Source organism: Dermacentor andersoni, chromosome 11 (genome assembly GCF_023375885.2).
Source record: "Dermacentor andersoni chromosome 11, qqDerAnde1_hic_scaffold, whole genome shotgun sequence".
In the NCBI taxonomy this organism is placed as follows: domain Eukaryota; kingdom Metazoa; phylum Arthropoda; class Arachnida; order Ixodida; family Ixodidae; genus Dermacentor; species Dermacentor andersoni.
In genome coordinates this window covers 81,982,875-82,001,313 of record NC_092824.1, presented here as the reverse complement: position 1 = coordinate 82,001,313, position 18,439 = coordinate 81,982,875, and the positions used below count along the sequence as shown (strand labels likewise).

At 45.6% G+C, this 18,439-nt stretch overlaps 1 protein-coding gene across 2 annotated transcripts in view; it reads right to left on the bottom strand.

Annotated features, from left to right (window-relative positions):
• Positions 1–18,439, bottom strand: part of LOC126517784 (uncharacterized) — a 27,434-nt gene extending 8,995 nt beyond the window's left edge. The window contains exons 1-4 of one of the 2 annotated variants that reach the window (XM_050167577.3): positions 17,941–18,439; positions 17,548–17,858; positions 9,442–9,816; positions 786–917 (exon numbers count right to left, since the gene is read on the bottom strand). In XM_050167577.3, coding sequence (XP_050023534.2) covers positions 786–917; positions 9,442–9,816; positions 17,548–17,623 — 583 coding nt within the window. In that variant the 5' untranslated portion in view covers positions 17,624–17,858; positions 17,941–18,439. Of the gene's footprint in view, positions 1–785; positions 918–9,441; positions 9,817–17,547 lie in introns of both variants that reach the window. The other variant, XM_072285633.1, reaches the window with a different exon arrangement.

The window sequence follows — 18,439 nt, the reverse complement described above, 5'->3', positions numbered from 1 at the left end:
ACGTCAGTCGGCAAGCTGCTCCTGGGAGGCAACGTAATACGATTGTTGGCTGCCACACTCACTGTCATTACTCTTTGGTATGGCTTGCATGGTAGCGAGACTGAGCAAGCCTGTTGTTATTGACACCCCCAAATCATTTCTTAGTTTCAAGTTCAGGCTAACCTAAAGAGCTGTTTTGTTTTCTGATAGCTCATTATATCTCACCTACCTAGCTGCCTCTGTATTATCATTTTGTGACAATATTCCCATTTTGGGAGCAAAAAAATTAAATTATGGGGTTTTACGTGCCAAAACCACTTTCTGATTATGAGGCACGCCGTAGTGGAGGACTCCGGAAATTTCGACCACCTGGGGTTCTTTAACGTGCACCGAAATCTAAGTACACGGGTGTTTTCGCATTTCGCCCCCATCGAAATGCGGCCGCCGTGGCCGGGATTCGATCCCGCGACCTCGTGCTCAGCAGCCTAACACCATAGCCACTGAGCAACCACGGCGGGTCATTTTGGGAGCAAGTACACAGAGGTTGCTTAAAACTCTTTGAAGGCATTTGAAAACCTTCATTCTAATCCATGCTTTACCTCTCTTGATAATACACCCCCCATTATCTGTTGCAGCTCTTAAGGTGTGATCATCAGTTCCCTTTGGAAGTTTTATGTAAACCTGCAGGTTTTAGCCCAAAAGGCAGGTACTGGCACATAACCGTTGCAAAATTAACTGCAGTACTCAGTCATTACATTTTTTTAAGCACAAGACTGAGAAAGCACTGTAGCCAGATGGGCACTCACTGGGGCACTGCTCGGGCAGGGGGACCTGCGTCCCGCCACAATGGTTGTGGCCGTCGCAGAAGATATCTGAAGCAATGCAGCGCTTGTTGTAGCACTCGTGCCTCGTACTGGGGCAGCTATCATCTCTGCTCACTGCAAAAGGAAAAGGAAGAAAGGAATTTGAGCAACATGTTATAACACTGCGATTAATTTTGTTTCAACCGCACAGTTCGATTTTTTTGAGGGTGCTTTTTTTAAAGGCCGTCTCTGGTCGTTCCGCTTGTCACGTAAACAGAAATTTGTTTCTTCAGCAAAACTTCGTTCCCCTTCTAGACATCTGCCGAATAATGAACGCTGCATTGTATTTTTCTTTCTTTTGGCACTACTTGTGCCAGTAAACAGGCACTCTTAGCAAAACTCTACACAAGACTGACGCTCAAAATGGCTCGAGGTAAAAAAATAAGGAAGCTTCAGACAAGTCCTACGCGCAATGGGCTACAGGTTGATTCTTTGCTTAGTGAAAGCCATACATAATTACGCATCAACAAGGGCCAAATATTAATTTTGATATCAATACAATATATAGCGTGTAACAATTAAGTTGCATACAGAATGTTCTTGAGGTACTTCTAAATATATGGAAACAAGTCAGGACTGCTCAAACAGCATAGATTCTGGAAAAAGTTACATAAATACAAGGACAATGCTGTTTTGAGATTTGGAAAGCTCTAAATACTGTCACGTGGTGGTGATATCAGACTATTACACAAGACATTCCGCTTGGCAGTTATCACTATAGTACTTGAACATGCTACAGGAATTGTGTAAAAAAAGAGCAACTGATACCACAAGCATACCTTGTGCTGGAGCAGAAACAATATGTTGTGAATTTTGTGGGAAGATATAATGAATAACAATGCAAGTGCAACTAGTGAAAAGAGCAAGTGACTGTAGAGGCCAATATAGTCATTATCAACATCATAATCATCATCATCAGCCTGGTTACGCCCACTGCAGGGACAAAGGCCTCTCCCATACTTCTCCAACTACCCCGGCAGCGTTAAACATTGCCAGCTTGAGATTCCAATGGCAGCCTGCCCGGACCCAGGGATTCTTGGCACCCTCTGCTGCATCACAGCTTCGCAGCTGTGATGCGAAGCAGCTGCTGGGGACTGAGGGGCCGGGATTTGATTGTTGTACTCATACAGGAGGTTCTGCCCAAGTACTGCACCAGGGTGGCCAATCCTGCTCTGGTGAGAGAGTGCGTTACCGGTTCTGGTCACCGGGATCAGGCCGCACTCCAGGCCTGTTCATGCAATTTTATCAACACACGGATTTTTTGTTGTTGTTTTTTATCCGGTGGAAAATTGCACGGCACCAAGATTCAAACCACGGTCCTCTTGCATGCGAGGCGGATGCTCTACCTCTACGCCACCGCTGCACTACCTTATTTCTTCATTTCTAGGCACACATAAGTTCAAGAAAATCAAGCACATTTCTCCTTTAATACAGCACTACTAGAAAAAGTACTCGTTTCAGTTCACACAAAACAAATTTCCTGAGTAACCATTCGAACAAAACTGCACAAACAAACAAGTGCATATATTCAAAACTGAACAACAAGGTTATCCCTGAGAAACATTTCTAATACACCATGTATATTTAAAGCAGGAACAGAACTCAGTGGCGAGTTCACTGAGCTAAGATATTATAAATATGGCAGATGTTGCATTTATCCGGTTCCATCCAGTAAAACAAATGCAGACACACACGGACCCCTTGGGCTTGATGAAAAAACACTCTCCATGAATAGCATACGCTGCTGTGAACATCTCAGCCAAATTTTGCAGTAGTGTGCAGCTCCGCAAGTGGAGCACGAAGTCACCTTTTCTCAAAATATATATTTTCAACAGAAGCCTTCACCTAACTCTTTTCAGGCTGCTATACTTCATCATATAGCAGATTCAGATACGCGGCTGATGTCAATCAAGAAGAGTTCTTCAATCAGCGCACTTCTGTTAAAGTGCACATTTATTGACGCAGTTTAATAAACAGGCTGAAGTAAGCGAAAATCTCTGTTCAGAATTTCGACAGCAATTACATACGACCAGAAGTACAACTATTGTACTACAGCCGACTATCATCTGCTAACAAACGGCCGCGTAGGAATGTAACTTTGGCCACACTGTTTGTCAGTATCAAAGCCGTTGGGTCTCGCTAATTTCTACTAGTTGTGAACACTCACCTGGCCTCGAACCACACAAAACTTAAGGGCAGACCAGACACACGCTTGCTAGCGTGCGCTCTCTCCTGGCCCCTACTGGCTAGACACCCTGGCAGACTCCGCTTCGTACTGAGCTATTGCGCAAAATGCGCAATTTGGATCTGGCTACCATCAGTTAGTCAAGCTGCTGCAGGACAAAGCTGGTCCACACCACATAGCAAGGTGAGACTGGAGCACATGAGCACGCACTCGAGCCCCGTCACGTGCATAGTTGGCCACTGCAGTTGCATGTAGCTGCGTGGCCGCATCTGCAGTGTGGCGTAGTTGCCATGGCAGCCCGAGTTTGCTGAAGACGACAGCATGCTACAATTGGTATCTGTGGGTGACGCGACTCAAGGCTACGGTGGAAGAATAGACGGGTGTCCCAAGGGCACCGTCTGTCTGCAGAGCAGGCTGACTACGACTACGTTCGCACTTCCTTCCTTTGCTGGAAAGAGCACTACAGTGTTGAGGTCATCATTTTCTTTTGTCTACTGGTGGCCCTATGCCCACTTATTTCTCTTGTAAATGCTCGTCTAATGCGCAATGCTGCTTCTTCTCTGCCGCTACTAGCTCTTAATGTTTCTGTGTTACTATTTCCTGTGCCATTTGCCAAGAAAAACAGAATATGCCACTAGAAACCACCTACCAAACTCCTTCTTAGATCTTAATTTGCAGTGCACTTATCCAACATCATACAACGCGCTAATTGGTGCTCTTCAGCAACTTTTCCACCGTGCATGACTAAATGTGCTTGCAGAAGGGCAGCGGATTGGGCGAGTTGGTGTTGCATGGTAACTATAAAATTCAAACAGCGCTAAACGACAGGACCAGAATGAGGACAGGACCTCAGCGCCGTGTTTGTCTCCTCCTCATTCTGGTCCTGTCGTTTAGCGCTGTTTGAATTTTATAGTTAAATGTGCTTGTTTTGTGTGTCAGGGCGAAAGTTTCTGTGTTGCTGCCCCAACTGTGTATCAACGTGCAGGAAGTTACGGAGATGTACTGTGCAGTCGAGGCTGCGTGCACATTTATGCTTGCATGTATGAGAACCTTTGGATTTCTTATATTGTGAGTTCAACTCCACCAAGTACAGCAGAACCTCGGTGATTCGCACGCGGTTAACTGGGAATCCCGAATAATTTTCATTATATGTGTGGCACTGGATTTTTACATGTGTATTTAACCAGATAATTGGTGTGGCCAGTCTGCCGTTTCTCGGTTAACTTTCATACTTGGCCGCGGCTTCCGAGCTATGCATTAGGGGTTGCCAATCTTAGAAGCTTCAGCCAAATTAGAATCTATGCAGTTTCTTTTTTTAAGAATGATCTTGAAGGCCATGCTTTTACAGCTTTGTGGGCCTTGTTTGGTCTTTTCAGTTGGATGGATTTCAATTGGCAAATGCTGTGAAACTGCTGCGTCTGTCTGCGCCTGCGCATTCTCCATTGTGAATCGTTTACCGTGGTGCGCTTGGAAGATGCCGACGTACAAGAATTTGTCGCTGCAGGAAAAGGTTTGTTTGATTGAAGAAGCCAGCAAGCGAAAGGCATCAAAAACTGCTCTCGCCGGAAAGCACCACATTCCCTTGTCAATGATGTGTAACATTGTCAAGAACAAGCTGAATATACTCGGCATGTACAGCAAGACGCACTCGGCAAAGCATACATGAGTGCACGCTGCTACATACACTGACGTCGAAGCTGCCTTGATTGCTTGCCTGCAGAAAACGAATGCAGCCCACCTTCCGTCAACGGGACCATCTTGTGGGAGAAAGCTAATCAGCTGGCGCTGCAACTTGGCCGTATAGAGTTTAAATGCAGCATTGAGTGGTTCTGTCACCTCAAGGATCGCAACAATTTGATGTGCATCACTGTTTGTGGTAAGAGTGGCAGCACGGACCATAGTGTTGTCGACCGCTGGAAGAGCACTCCTTGACTCCACTACTCGCCAAGTACGATGCAGCAAATGTGTAAAATCTTGATAAGGCTGCGCTATTCTACAAAATGTTGCCTACGAAGAACTTCACTGCGAAGGAGGCAAACATTAAGGAGCAGAAATAGAACGAAGACAGAATCACTGTTTTGTTCAGTGCAAACATGTGTGGTAGGCACAAACTGCCACTGCTTGCTGTTGGTCAGAAACCTAGTTGTTTTAAACGTGCATGACTGCCACCCAAGGGCAACCTAATTTACAAGAACAATAAGAAAGCTTAGATGACAGCGGCAATTTTTAAATAATATGTGCGGCACCTTGACCACAAGTTTGTGGCCATGGGGTGTAATGTTTTGTTTGTCTTTCATAATTGCCCAGCGCACAACGATACTCAGAACCTGCAGGCAATTAAATTGTATTTCTGCCTGCTAACACAACGTCACCATCGCAGCCGATGGATCAAGGCGTTATACTTCATAAGAGAAAGATATATCGCTACAGTATGTTAAAGCAAGTGCTCCTTTGCTAAGATAACAGCGAGGAGTATGCCACTGGCCTCCTCGGTGCAACGTGCCTCATTGTTAATGCATGGAGGCAAGTGGAGGCCATGGTTATTCGACGGTATTTTGAGCACACCAGATCTGTGAAGGAAGTTGCCACCACCACCTCCATTGACTGTGCTGTCACCTGCCCGTTTGATGAGGAAGGGGACCCTTTGCATTCAATATGAGGCCTTAAACACCGAGGATGGAGAGTGTAGTCCAAACGGCTTCTCCGATTACTCGAATATCAAGAGCACACTTCCTACATGCTACATTGACCTCAACAGCAAGATCGCTGCAAAAACAACCGACTCAGCCACCAAAGTTGAAGACAGCGATGACAAGCCCGCCCGATAGTGATCGATGCAATGAGTGTTGTGCGCAGCTTCACTCAATACAACGGTGGCGAGGCTGAGATGTTGTGCCGGGTTGACCGCCTTGAAAACACGTCTTTTAGAGCAGCAAATTACCGAAAGCATCAGTTTGCATCGAGGAACTCTTTTCCAAGTACGTGGACATACGACAATAAAGATGTGCCACCCATGTATCATGTTTTCTGGCTGATTTCTTAGCTTTCACATCGTTTCGAATAATTGGGAATCTTGCTTAATTGGGATATGTCTCTTGGTCCCAATGCCTTCCAATTAAAGAGGTTTTACTGCATGCTCGCTTTTTTGGGACGCTAAAGGCAAGTACTAAGTCGATGTGGACTGTTTGTATACCATTCCAGAAACCTCGAAACGCTTGTTTTGTGCCAAGAAAGTACTTAGTCTATGAGAAAATAGCATCTGAAGGGTCCGAATACCTTTATCGCAATTTAAGTCTCCTGCCGCCCAACTGGGGGAGTGGTGACGTTGCATATGCCATCACCCCCTTTTGCTGCCGCCGGAGAGTAAAGCGGCGCCCGACAGACGGCGGCACCGAGGAGCCAAGACAGAGTGGCAGATTCACCCTGCTCTATGGTCAAGTGGCGTAGACCGATCGGGCATCCCACGACATCACGCGGAAGTTGAATTCTTCGCTACTAGCAGTTTGTGTGAGTTTTGCAAGTCAGCTAAACCAGCGCAGCACTACGCGATAGCTACCGAAACACGAAAGCGTGGGCCACGCGGAGCCGAGCAAAAACGAAACCCTTCGACCACCCACGTCGTCGTCAGGGTTACTTCAATGAGTTCTTTTTTCTAAAGGTGAAATAGGCCTGGACAAGTAGCATTTTATTTCGTCTTATAATACAATACAAGCATGTTTTGTGCAACGAGTGGTTGAGTACTAGTGACAGAATTTAACTGAGGAGTGCTTTCGTCATTGGGCAAGTACTTGAATGCCCCGGGGGAGTCTTTAATCATGTCCTGCACTTACCTCAATTTCTCGATAATTAAGGTTCTCTTCGCGATAATATTGACGTCTTAGAGATTCTCGAGGACTAATCCATCACTTTAGCTTGATTAATATTTGCCTTTAGTGTCCCTTTAATAACTTGAGGATGTACCTTATGGACAGTCAGTGAAATGTACGCTCTGTCATTTCAGCATTACCAAAGACTTTCCAGTGAAAAATAAAGCGTAAGCATGATCTAAATGCCACTGAGAAGTGTAATTTGGAGACATGATTTACCAGTGGTAGAGCCGTGCTAAAAAGCTCTGAAGCCATGATCCAGTAATTATTTAGTTGTGGATCGCCAGTAATCACTTAAGTGAGAAAAGTAACAAATTCGAATTCGAGATGAATAGGACTTAATACCGTTGTTTATTGAACACAATATTTGTGTTTTGTTGGAACTTTCCATGTTCTTATACATGCTCGGGACAATCACGCCATAGAGTTCCGTGTTTTCACACTGGAAAATGATGCCCCCTAAGCTGTTGTGCCCTTAACAAGAGAAGCGCAAGCTACAAACAGGGAAGAAACCGATTCCCAATTGTCATTAGAACACCCGTCTGTCATTCTACAGTCAAACCCGGCTATATCGAACTCACAAAAAAACGCCTATCAGTTCGATATAGAGCATAATTCGATATAAGCCTGCTAAATAATTGGATGTCATAAAAGCACATACCATTTATAAAATCACTTTATTAACGAAACTAGCTTAGTTTGGCATAAATTAGTCCTGCATTTTCTGCTTGGGCAATTTCGCTGCCTGCGACGCACGCACTTCCCCACGTTGTCTAAGGAGTCGGAGCAGCTGAGGCCGCAACCTTCCGCGTTCGCGCAGAAGCGCCGGACTAATGCGAGTGCACCAATCACTTCGGAGGATATGGGCAAAGGACCGTAGTTGCTTTCCTCAATGTGCCTACTGTCATTTGTGCTCAGTACGATATGGGCAAAGGACCGTAGTTGCTTTCCTCAATGTGCCTACTGTCATTTGTGCTCGGTACGATGTCGGCGATGTAGTCTTCGTTTCCGGGCTCTACCGTGGTCGCGACACCATCATCTGCACTCACAAACTCGTCCACCGTTGATTCGAATGTCCCGGAAATTTTGTCAGCTAGCTCCAAACTTCGGCAACACCGGCAACGGCTTCGTCACATTGATCAGAATTTACAGTCCTCACCGAGCACGCGGAAACCGGCACGTATGAAGAACCCCTCGTACACGGCCGTGCGTATGCGTCGGGCGCCATGGGCACCGGGTTGCGAGTCTGGCCACTTTAGCCCTAATCGTGCCGAGAGTGCTCCTCGGAATCTTGCACGCTGCGGGGACATCCAACTTCTCATCGCGTTCGACGCGATTTATGATTTCGAGCTTCACGACGAAAGGCGAATTCTGCCGCTTCATCACGGCAACACTGCGGGAGAAGGCCCACAAGGCGCAAACACGATAAACCAGAGAAGCAGCCAGACAACTCGCACTTTCGCCATCTTGCACGAAGAGAGCACAAGAGCTTCTGATTGGCTGTCTGAGCAAGGGCTGTAGGCGGGCCAGGATCATCTTTTGCTGGGGAGTGTCGCTAGATAGTGATCTAAAGAAAGGAAGGACGCTTGATTCTGCAACCTGTGTGGGGGCACGGCAAAGCGTCGTCAGGGGAGAGAGGTGGCAAGGGAAAGAGGATAGAAAAAGAGGGAGGATGGTGGCCTAATAGACTCCACTATGCGCGACACGGGGAGTGTCGACGGCTCGCCCGAACAGCCCAAGATAGCGCGGTCACGGTAGGGAGAGCGGTTGGATGGAGCCGCGCCGCCGGGTTTCCCCGCTACCGCGAGGGAAAGCCAACCTCTGGGGACACTTTTCCGCCGCTTGACGTTCGATATATCGGGAGTCACTGCAATATTTGTTCGATGTAAGCGTAATTTTTGCTATATATACTCATTGTAACTATACCGTGACCAAAAATTGTTCGATATATAGAATAATTCGATGTAAACGGGTTCGATATAGTCGGGTTCGACAGTATACAAAAAGAATGATTCATTAAATTTTTCTTTTGTTTTTTCTGTAATCCATCGTCATCATGTTATTGCATCTTTTTGCACGTAGCACCACAGCAAAAATGCTGCAATTATGCACAGTACAGACTTCAGTCACTTACAATCATGCTCGCCTGCAAGTCTGAGCGATTCCCAGTGAGCTTAAATGGGTGCGAGTCTGTGTGAGTGTGACGACATCCACAAAATTTTGTTTATTCCTATGAGAACTCAAGATTAATATGAGACACAGATTACTAGCCAGCCAGAAACAATGATTTTAAATAAATTTCTAGTCAATCTCCTATTGTATTGTGACTATCGGCAATATTTGGTAGATTACTTGATAGCATGCAGCACCTTAGTAGCATGTCCACAGTAAGGCCTATATTTAGATATCAGTGCTAATCGTTTTCGCCCTTTGTCTTCCTCGTGTGCAAAGACTGACAACTTCAGCTAACACATAAGGCAAACCTATAGAACCATGCTTCGGAATCGCCTCTACGGATGAGATACCTCTAACACTGAACCATGCTCACCATTTGTAAATGCCGTGAGCACCAAGGTGAAGTTGCTAGTTGGTGACGTGGCATTGACATTCAGCACAACAGAGCCATTCTGTGGTGGCTTCATGAATGTCACTTGCAGACCTGGTGTGGCCTCACGACGGTCTGCCTGGTAGCCACAGAACGGTCCTCCTCCTGGTGCCACTTCATCGGCAACTGTCACCTTCAGATAACTGTCGGTGCAGTTTGCCGATGCCGTCAAGTTCAGCGAGGCCACCGTGATGAGGAGTCCAGAAGCGAAACGGACGCGCACGCTGCACTCTTCTTGCGAGTTGTTGAGCCACACAAGAGCCGCCTTGCGGACTGTGAGGGATGCTGACTGGTTCTGGCAGAGCTCGCTGAATGCATCTGCAGCACAAGAAGAACGCAAACTGAAATCAAATCGAACAACTTTCCATTTATGCAGAGTGCCTCCAAGGGAGTGCGAAAAAAAAGAAATGGCTGCCCACGGGTAGTCTCACAAGTTTGAAAGCCATTAGCATGGATAAGCAACGCAACCAGCATGAGAGCTCATGTTCGATATAAAAATAAAGCACACTTGTCTAATGGCCATATCAATTCAAACCACACAAATGAGCGGAAGCCATATCTGGAGCTTATTACAGCTTGCAGTGAATACATGACACACAAACTTTGTCCCATGCTCACCTTTTGGTTCTAAATGGTCCCAAACTAAATACAACTAAACATGAGTCTACAAAATTTGCAGAAACAGTGACAGCAATGATCAGGATCTAGCACAGGATTATGCCTTGACACTTAATAAAAGATACTATATATGTTCTTTGAGGAATATTCTTCCATGCACATCCAATTAGAGATGTCCAAGCACAATATTGCCAATCTTCTTCTCTATGAGCTTTCTTTGTAATATAACTGTATAAATAAATTTGCTGCAGCCTGGGTGGCTTCAGATAGTATCGAAGGAATAGTGAGACAAAATTTAGAACTACAGACGTTTGCGTTGTGCAATTTCCGAGTATACATCACTGGCGGTGGCGACGTATACTCGAAAATTGCATAACAGTTTGGGAATTCACTCTGATGAGGGGCAGATGCACACAACTGACGCGATTCGGACAGTTTGAAGTGTGGACGACCATCTTCTCCATCAGCCTGAGCCACCGGCCGTCCGGCTCGTGACGTGAGCTAGAACACATGCCCATTGGTGGAGGCTCGTGAGCATCCACCTTGGAGGAGTAAACGCCCCTTTTTTTCTAAAGTTGTACCTTACTATAGAATATTGGCTACCCCCATTTACTCCCTTATCCATGCCACTATCTTCCTGTCTCTCGAAATTACGCCTAGCATTTCTAGTTTCATCACTCGTTGCGCGGTCCTTAAATTATTGTCAAGCTTCTTTGTAAACCCCAAAACTATCCAAGTTATACATAAGTATCACTGATTATTAATGGTGAAAGTTGCCACGAATATATTTTAAATATAGATTTAAAGGGTCCCTAAACTGCTCAGCGCTCAGAAATTTGTTATATAATGGCAGCTGTGTACCAGTCTACAGTGAACGCACATGTGCAAGAATTTTTCAAAATTATGCCACATTAGCAAAGTTACGGTGTTTGATGAATGACTATGTGGCCGCCACAATTTCTCATTCACCTTCCCTACACTTCCCACAGGCACAATCTCCTCCTCGCTTCATACTTCTCTGCACTCCATCTATACTCTGTCTCACTGTCTGTGTGCAGTCCAGTGAAAACTGTGGGTCATGTTGGTCAACCAGAATACAGAAGATGAGATCTCCTCCATTCTCAGTCTCTAGCTATACTTCATGCAACATCAACCGAGTCAAACTTCACAACGGAATCAGTGGCACACAATGGGCGAGCCCCTTTCATTCTCAGAACTTGAAACTGGCTCTCGTCACTCTGGCACGCTCGTTCTTTAACCAACGGACATCACATGCCTGACCCTGCTGGCATCGCAACCTGCGAAGGGACCAGAAAAGCCTAGACAGAAACGCGGAATAGTTTTCTGAATTTCTAGCTTTTCCGCAGCCCATAGCGCTGCCATGTTCGTCAATGATCATTGTTCTGGTGTTCTGTACATGATAGGTGTTTGTTCAAAATGTGTTTGAAATACCAGAGGTGGTAAGGGACCTCTTGAAGAATGTATAGACAAGCGATTTGAAACTGCAGCACCTTGTGACATGGACATCAATGTGACATGTCCTGTGGCTTCTAGGTTCTCTGTAGCATTCCACAAGGACTGCTGACGTCACCAATCAGGGTGCTTGCATAGAGCTATATGGGAGAAGAAACTTTCTCTGCTGGTTTGCCAGCCTGCAAGCTTCAGACTTCTTGTTCTTGCATGTGCACTATCAGAAAGCAGTTAGCATGGGTATACAGTTCAAAGCAGGAAGCCATGTTGGGGCTTTGGGGGTGCGTAGTACTACTGTAACCCTAAATTAAAGAAATTCTGGGGTGTTACACACCAAAGCTATGATCTCACTATGAGGCAAGTTGTAGGGGGGATACCGGATAAATTTTCACCAACTCTGGTTCGTCAACATACACTTAAAATGCACCTGTATAAGTGGACGAGCGTTACTACATTTACTCTCCATCTAAATGTGGCCGCCGCAGCTGGGATCAAATTCACGAACTCGAGCTTAGCAGCGAAACGCCATAGCCACAGCGCCACCACAGCTGGGACTGTAGCCCTAGAAGCAGATGGATAGCCCTGTAGCAATCAGAGCTTTTCAGTGATTTCCCAATGTGGGGACTGAAGTAGAGTTTGTTTGCAATGGCATACACAAATAAGTGCAGAGAAAACAAAACCACAGTTTGCATGCAGCATTTGCCAGCAGCTTTTTACCACCAACATCTAATGCTCTGACAGTAAACGTGTTTGGGACATGAAAGAAACATATATATGAACACATTAGAGCAGCAGAAATCTTCCGATGGACGTGGTGGATAACTAACCGTTGGACATGAAGAATCAGCTGCTCTAAAAAAAAAATAATAACAATGGAAAATATATCTATTATCCACTTTTGCTGCCACCTGCACCCATATACTTTTTGAGCTGCTAGTACATGGTACATCGAATTGAAAATGTGCTGCTATATTCAAATAAACATGCTTCTCTCCCATATTCGGGAGAAATTCAGAATCTCTGCTGTCAGATGATAAAGGTGGCACAGTTTCCCACCTCTTCATATTCCTCGGGTCAGACTTTATGTGAATAAAGAAATCTGTTAAGCAATTCCAATTTGCATAACACCACCAACAATGTGCAAGTATCCCCCTCCCCCCTTCGCACTGGCATGACCAATTTATGACCGTAGAGAGACAACTACATGATGGTTGTAAAGATTAAACATGCCACCATGACACAAGAAATACGCCATTATGCAAGTCATTATAGTAAGGTGGCATTAACATTGCCAGCAAATGTGCAGTGAAAGCAGTTTTTATGGTACGAAGTGCAGCCACAAGTTCATTGACTACCACATAGTAAATCTGAAACACGGTTAAAAGTACTCGGAGAGGTGGCCTAACATTCTGGTCTACACTGCTTGTGCCATATGAGCAATGTATATGCCATTGTTGCCTAGTGATTTAGGCTCCTTTGTGCCATAATTTCTTGGGCCAATTCCACAGTGTGATCTTCAACCTACAGCAAATAAGAAAATAAGCCTGCTGTGTTCCAACAAATCATTATGTCATCAAATGTTATTACACAGCAGCGTATCTAGGTAGCTTTACGCAAATACATTCTAGCTTCTACTATGGAAGAAGCCGTAGTGGGTGATCAAAAATAGCACCTGTAGCTTTGAGGATGTCCAATGATAGATTAAAATCAAGCACCTTTTCATACCAGAAACAGTGATGGCTGCAGTTTAGCGCAATCTAGGCACACTGCTCAACATGAGCACTGGGAATGACACAGCAAGCTTTTGAAACTCAGCCAACAGCTGAGAGCATTAGGTTTTAATATTTTATAGGTGCAGTAGAGATGATTTCGGGAGCTAGGTGTTGGGCACTATTGCCATTAATCCTGGATGTGTGGCACGGTTACTTTTATGTGGTTGACACAATGACACCATAGTGTTGCTTATGAACAGCCGTCTCGAAGCAATATCACAAAAACCATGGCTCGGCAGTCAATATTTTGATTTCCTCAGTATTAGCTGTACTTTGATAAATTTTTTCAGCATGTTAACCAATCTACAATCTACTTGAGTTCGATATGCCCTAAATACATGCAGTTTACCATTTGTATCCGAATAGTGAGGACGACGCTACACTGAAAAAGGTAGGACAAGTGCGAAATTGTCAAGTATGAACCAACTAGCCCAGCAGTGTGCATTGCTAGTACGCATGCAGTTGGTGGATTGTTCCTATGTTGAAGTAGCTCCCAGTACGGTCTGATGTTTGTTGAGATCCATCATTTTGTATGCATTCCCACGCAGTAACGGCCATAGTGACAGCCAGGTGGTGGAGTACTTGCTTCGTACGCAGGAACTCCTGGTTGTGTATCCCAGCATATTTCTTTTTATTAAAAAGTGCAGCTTTTAGGCACCAGTTCCTGTGGTGAGCATCAGCGTCATCGTTCAGCATCCTCGTAACCGAGCGAACGAGCACAGCAAAAGGATGAAAGAGCGAATGCGGTGCGCAGATGAAAAACGGCGATATCGAAGAGAGTGCGAGGAGGCAAGTGGAGTAGAAGGCTTCTGCGGAACCATGCAGCGGAAAGCAAAGGAGGAGGGTATGGTGAAAGCGTGAGAAGAAAAGCATAGTGCTGTGCACGATGGGCTGTCATCGTCAGGCCAGCTGCTCATCCTAAATTTCACTTTCGCTATAAACCAAAGCAAAGTTAAACTTTGAGGTCCAAACTTGCGATTCAATCTAGCACTACTGAGTTAATGTGCAGCTGGGAGCTAATAAAGGGAAAATGAGGAGCTAAACAAGGAGCTAGGAGCTGGACCCACTAATTACTGTGCTATCATACTTTCTTTTTTCTCTTTCGTGGCATTTATTACAGTAACATATACAAATAACAGTAGAATGATTAGCAAACTCGTGATAGCAAAGAGAGGCACAGTAACACAATAAAACAATCAGCAGATCTCTATAGTTCCAAATGGCAGGCACGACAGTCATACACACTAAAGGGGCACCATCACACAGAGTGGTCATACTTACAATGGAAGTGATCTGATTAATATGCACATCGCATGCTCCAGGAGGGTGGTAAGGACAAGCACCTCACCAGTATGAGGTACCAGTCCAGTTGAAAGTCAACTAGCTCCATTGGTATTTGTAATGTCTTGAGGAGCTAGACGGTTCATTCCAATGGCTGATTGCTAAATGCACAAAATTTGGAAACAGGACACCATACAATAACAGACACACAGCAAGATTGAGCACAGTTCTATTCAGTGTGTGTCTTCTTGTGTGGTGTCCTGGGCCGGTATAATGTAAAACTATCCCAATCTATTTTTATTTCAAATAGGCCATTAGCCCTCCATGACAGGCCAGACTGGTTCGAGTACAGTCCACATAGGTAGAGCCCAATACATTGTGACTTATCATGGAGGGCTAATGGCCAATTTGAAACAAAAACAGATTGGAATTTTTTTACGTTACACTGGCCCGGTTTGCCAGTTTTGCGCATTCAGCGATCAGTCCATTGGTATGTTTTAGGTGCCTGGAAGTCAAATGCTACCTTAATGGAATGATCAATTCAGTGTTGCAGTCCAATATAAATAAATAAATAAATAAATAAATAAATAAATATCCAACATTTTTCGTTTTGTTTGCACATCACGCAGCCTTGGCACTTGGTAATTTGAGTGGGTATTGTGTCCCATGTAGGCTACGAGTGTGGTGGCGACCAGGCATGGATTTCAGCATGTGCATCCAAAGTCGCTCATAAACAGATGGAGGTATCTGTTGTGAAAGCCTGTTGCTGTTGCAGTAAATGGCTTCAGAGCTGGAGGAATTGCCAGCTCTGCCTCTCTCTCTCTTTTTCAAGTGGGTAAAGATGTCCCTCAGTTCTCGTACCAAGCTGCTTGTGGCAGCTGGCAACTTGAAAGGAGGCCCAATGGATATTTTGCAGCAATGGTATGCGGGAGCTGCTTTTCCAACTACAGATTATCTTGTATGGTAGAGCCTCTGCCATAGGCCTACTTGTAAACCTACTTGTAAAATAGATAGAGATGTATCAGGTGGTAGGCCATTACGTTCGAAGATGGGGGCACACGAATCTCGGGACATCAAAACATGAAAGGTGCACAGATGCCACACAGAAATCGCGGGCCGAGCTTTTCTTTAGTTTTTTTGTGCTGATCTGCACGTGCAGTATAAAGGTAATACCTATGGATATGCAGGCAGTACACGCTTAGAAAAGCTTATTTCAAACAGCTGCCTAATAATGCATGACTTTGTTTCTTCTTCCAAGTGTTGTGCATGGAAACCAATGTAACTATCCAACTGAAGGAGCAATTAACTGATGGCCAGCAATCAATCTGAAGCCACATTCCTGGCTGATCACTTTCAGTGATACTTTCTGTGACAATGAGTGGTCAGTCTAGGAAACTTTAGCCCGCCTTTTTGGGGTACAGGAAACATGCCTACTTGAGACCTCAAGCAGCTCCACTTGAGTCTAGTCAGGGTCTGTACGTTACTTCAGCACATTTGCCTGTTGCTCCATATGAGTTTCGCCAGCATTCTGCAAGAATGAAGGCTATTTCATTTGAAACTTGTAGCCTCCACATAGCAAGTCAATGTTTAAAAGAAGGCACTCATGTACAGCCTATTGCAAAAAAGGTAAAGGCCTGCTGGCCAATAGTGTCAATGGCTGGCTAGCTGCGCCTTTGCCAACAGCACATCTGGGTCAAATTGTTTCTATGACTGACTACAATAAGCAGAACATTATGGCTGTAAATAACAAAAAAAAATCAAGCCCCTCGGTTCACTTTATTATTTTTTAATTACAACAACCTCTGCGTGTTTTAGAGCGTGAAATCTCACGTGTGCGACTTACTACATCATTACTAAAAGGAAAAGCAAATGCGATAGCGGAAGTCCCCCAAAATACTGCACACTTATGATCCATAGTGTGTGGACAAGGGGTTCTGCAAAAAAGGCCAAATTTCTTCGCGACTCAGGCTCGGAACCTGAAAATGCCGAATGCACCATACAACCTGCGGGTGTCCCGCGGCGCATTTTTGATCGTGATCGGCTTTCTCGGTCGCCATTGGCTCCTTATCGCATGCTGTGAGAGGGAGCCAATCGCGGTCGAGAATTTCGACCCGAGAATAGGGCTCAATCGTGATCGAAAGCGGTCGCGTGACACCGGTGGTCAGTTTCAGGCAGTTTCAGGTCACATGCCAAAGAATCGGAGAAATTCCTTTTTGCTCCTTTTGCAGAAATTCTGGTCCGCGTACTTTTGATCACAGTTGTCACATCTGCTTCCCTCCACACATGTCCTAGGCCGCGTGCAGCACTTCAGATATAGTCACGAGAGATGACGCGTTCCAGCGTCGTAGCGTAAATCACAGAAGCGTGAGCGAGCGCTAATCTGAACGACGTCCGTCGGAAAACCATCTATCGCTACGTCGCACGACGCTGACAAGCCATCCGGCCATCTGCGGCCCGATCGCCCAGCGTGACATCATCTCAGGTCAGAAAGCGACACCTCAATTCAGGTCAGAAAGCGACACCTCAATCGTTTTGCGACTGCTAGTCGTCGGTGGAAAATCTTTTTGTCCAGCGTTTTTTCTTTTTGAGAGCAAGATGTCGAATCGGTGTTCTAAAATATTCACGAAAGCTGTCGGCAGATTAAAGGCAGCAGTTCGCAGCCCATGACAGCTTTCATTAGCCACTCACACTCGCGGCACGCTTTCGCACTTCACCGCTGCTTCGCGAACGCATCGCGCTCTGCGATACGAACAGGAAGTTTCGATCGCATGACCCACTTCCACTGTTTAACTTTCCCATACGCGCACTTCCCATATTCGGTGCGCGAAAATCATCGGCGCACCGCTGACTGCACAGATTCGCGATGGACACAAGTCTCAAGCCAACAAAGACTCCAACAGTGACTCACATTCAGGCATTTCGTCGGCGAGCGCGCACGACAGCGCGGTGCAAAGCAGCGCGATCACGCACGTTCGCCAAGCCATGGTCACCGCCTCCTCTTCAGCAGATCGCCGCTCCGTGGCCAAAGTCGCCGACGCACCTCTTCGAGAGACACGGGCTCGGCTAGCATGCAAATACGCCACCAAAGTCTGCGAGCGCACAGTGACTCCCCGACAGACGTCAAGGCCGCAGAGAGCACAGCTGCCCGAGCTCTACGACGGCTCTCTTAATTTGCTTCATTCAACAAACGTTGAAGGCGACCCGGAACGGCCGCGAGAACTGAAACAAAAGAAAGAAAGAAAAAAGGGAGAGAGAGATAAATACTCCCGCAGGAAGCGTTACGCAAGACTTGTGAAGTGACTTTTACGAGGAAGAAACCGAGGAGCGCAAAAGTTGATCAATCGCGCTGGAAGCTTCACCCAAGACTTGCATAGTCGCGAACTGACTTTATTGAGGAAGAACCGAAGAGCGCCAAAGTTGATCACGTGCACGTCAATTGAGCCCCGAAAAAAAGAAGTAAATCCCCCCCCCCCCCCCCCATCTCAGCGTCTATGACGTGTTTCCGCCTCCCAAAATTGCTTCCGCAGAATTCAGGTAGAAGAGAACATAGCCTTCAAGATCCGCACGTAAAATCCCGTGGCGTGGATTCGGACACCATCTAATTTGATCGATAAAGATAAAACCCACAACTACTAGGCACCGTATCAAAACTACCAAAATTGTACAAACTCTATAGATTAATAGCAGTAAGCCTTAACATGTCAACGATGACATCATAGCTCCGTTTTTTTTTCTTGCTTTTAAGGTTGCTGGCGACGCGATCAAAACATAGGCCTTCGAGATTGGGTTTTATTGCTCTA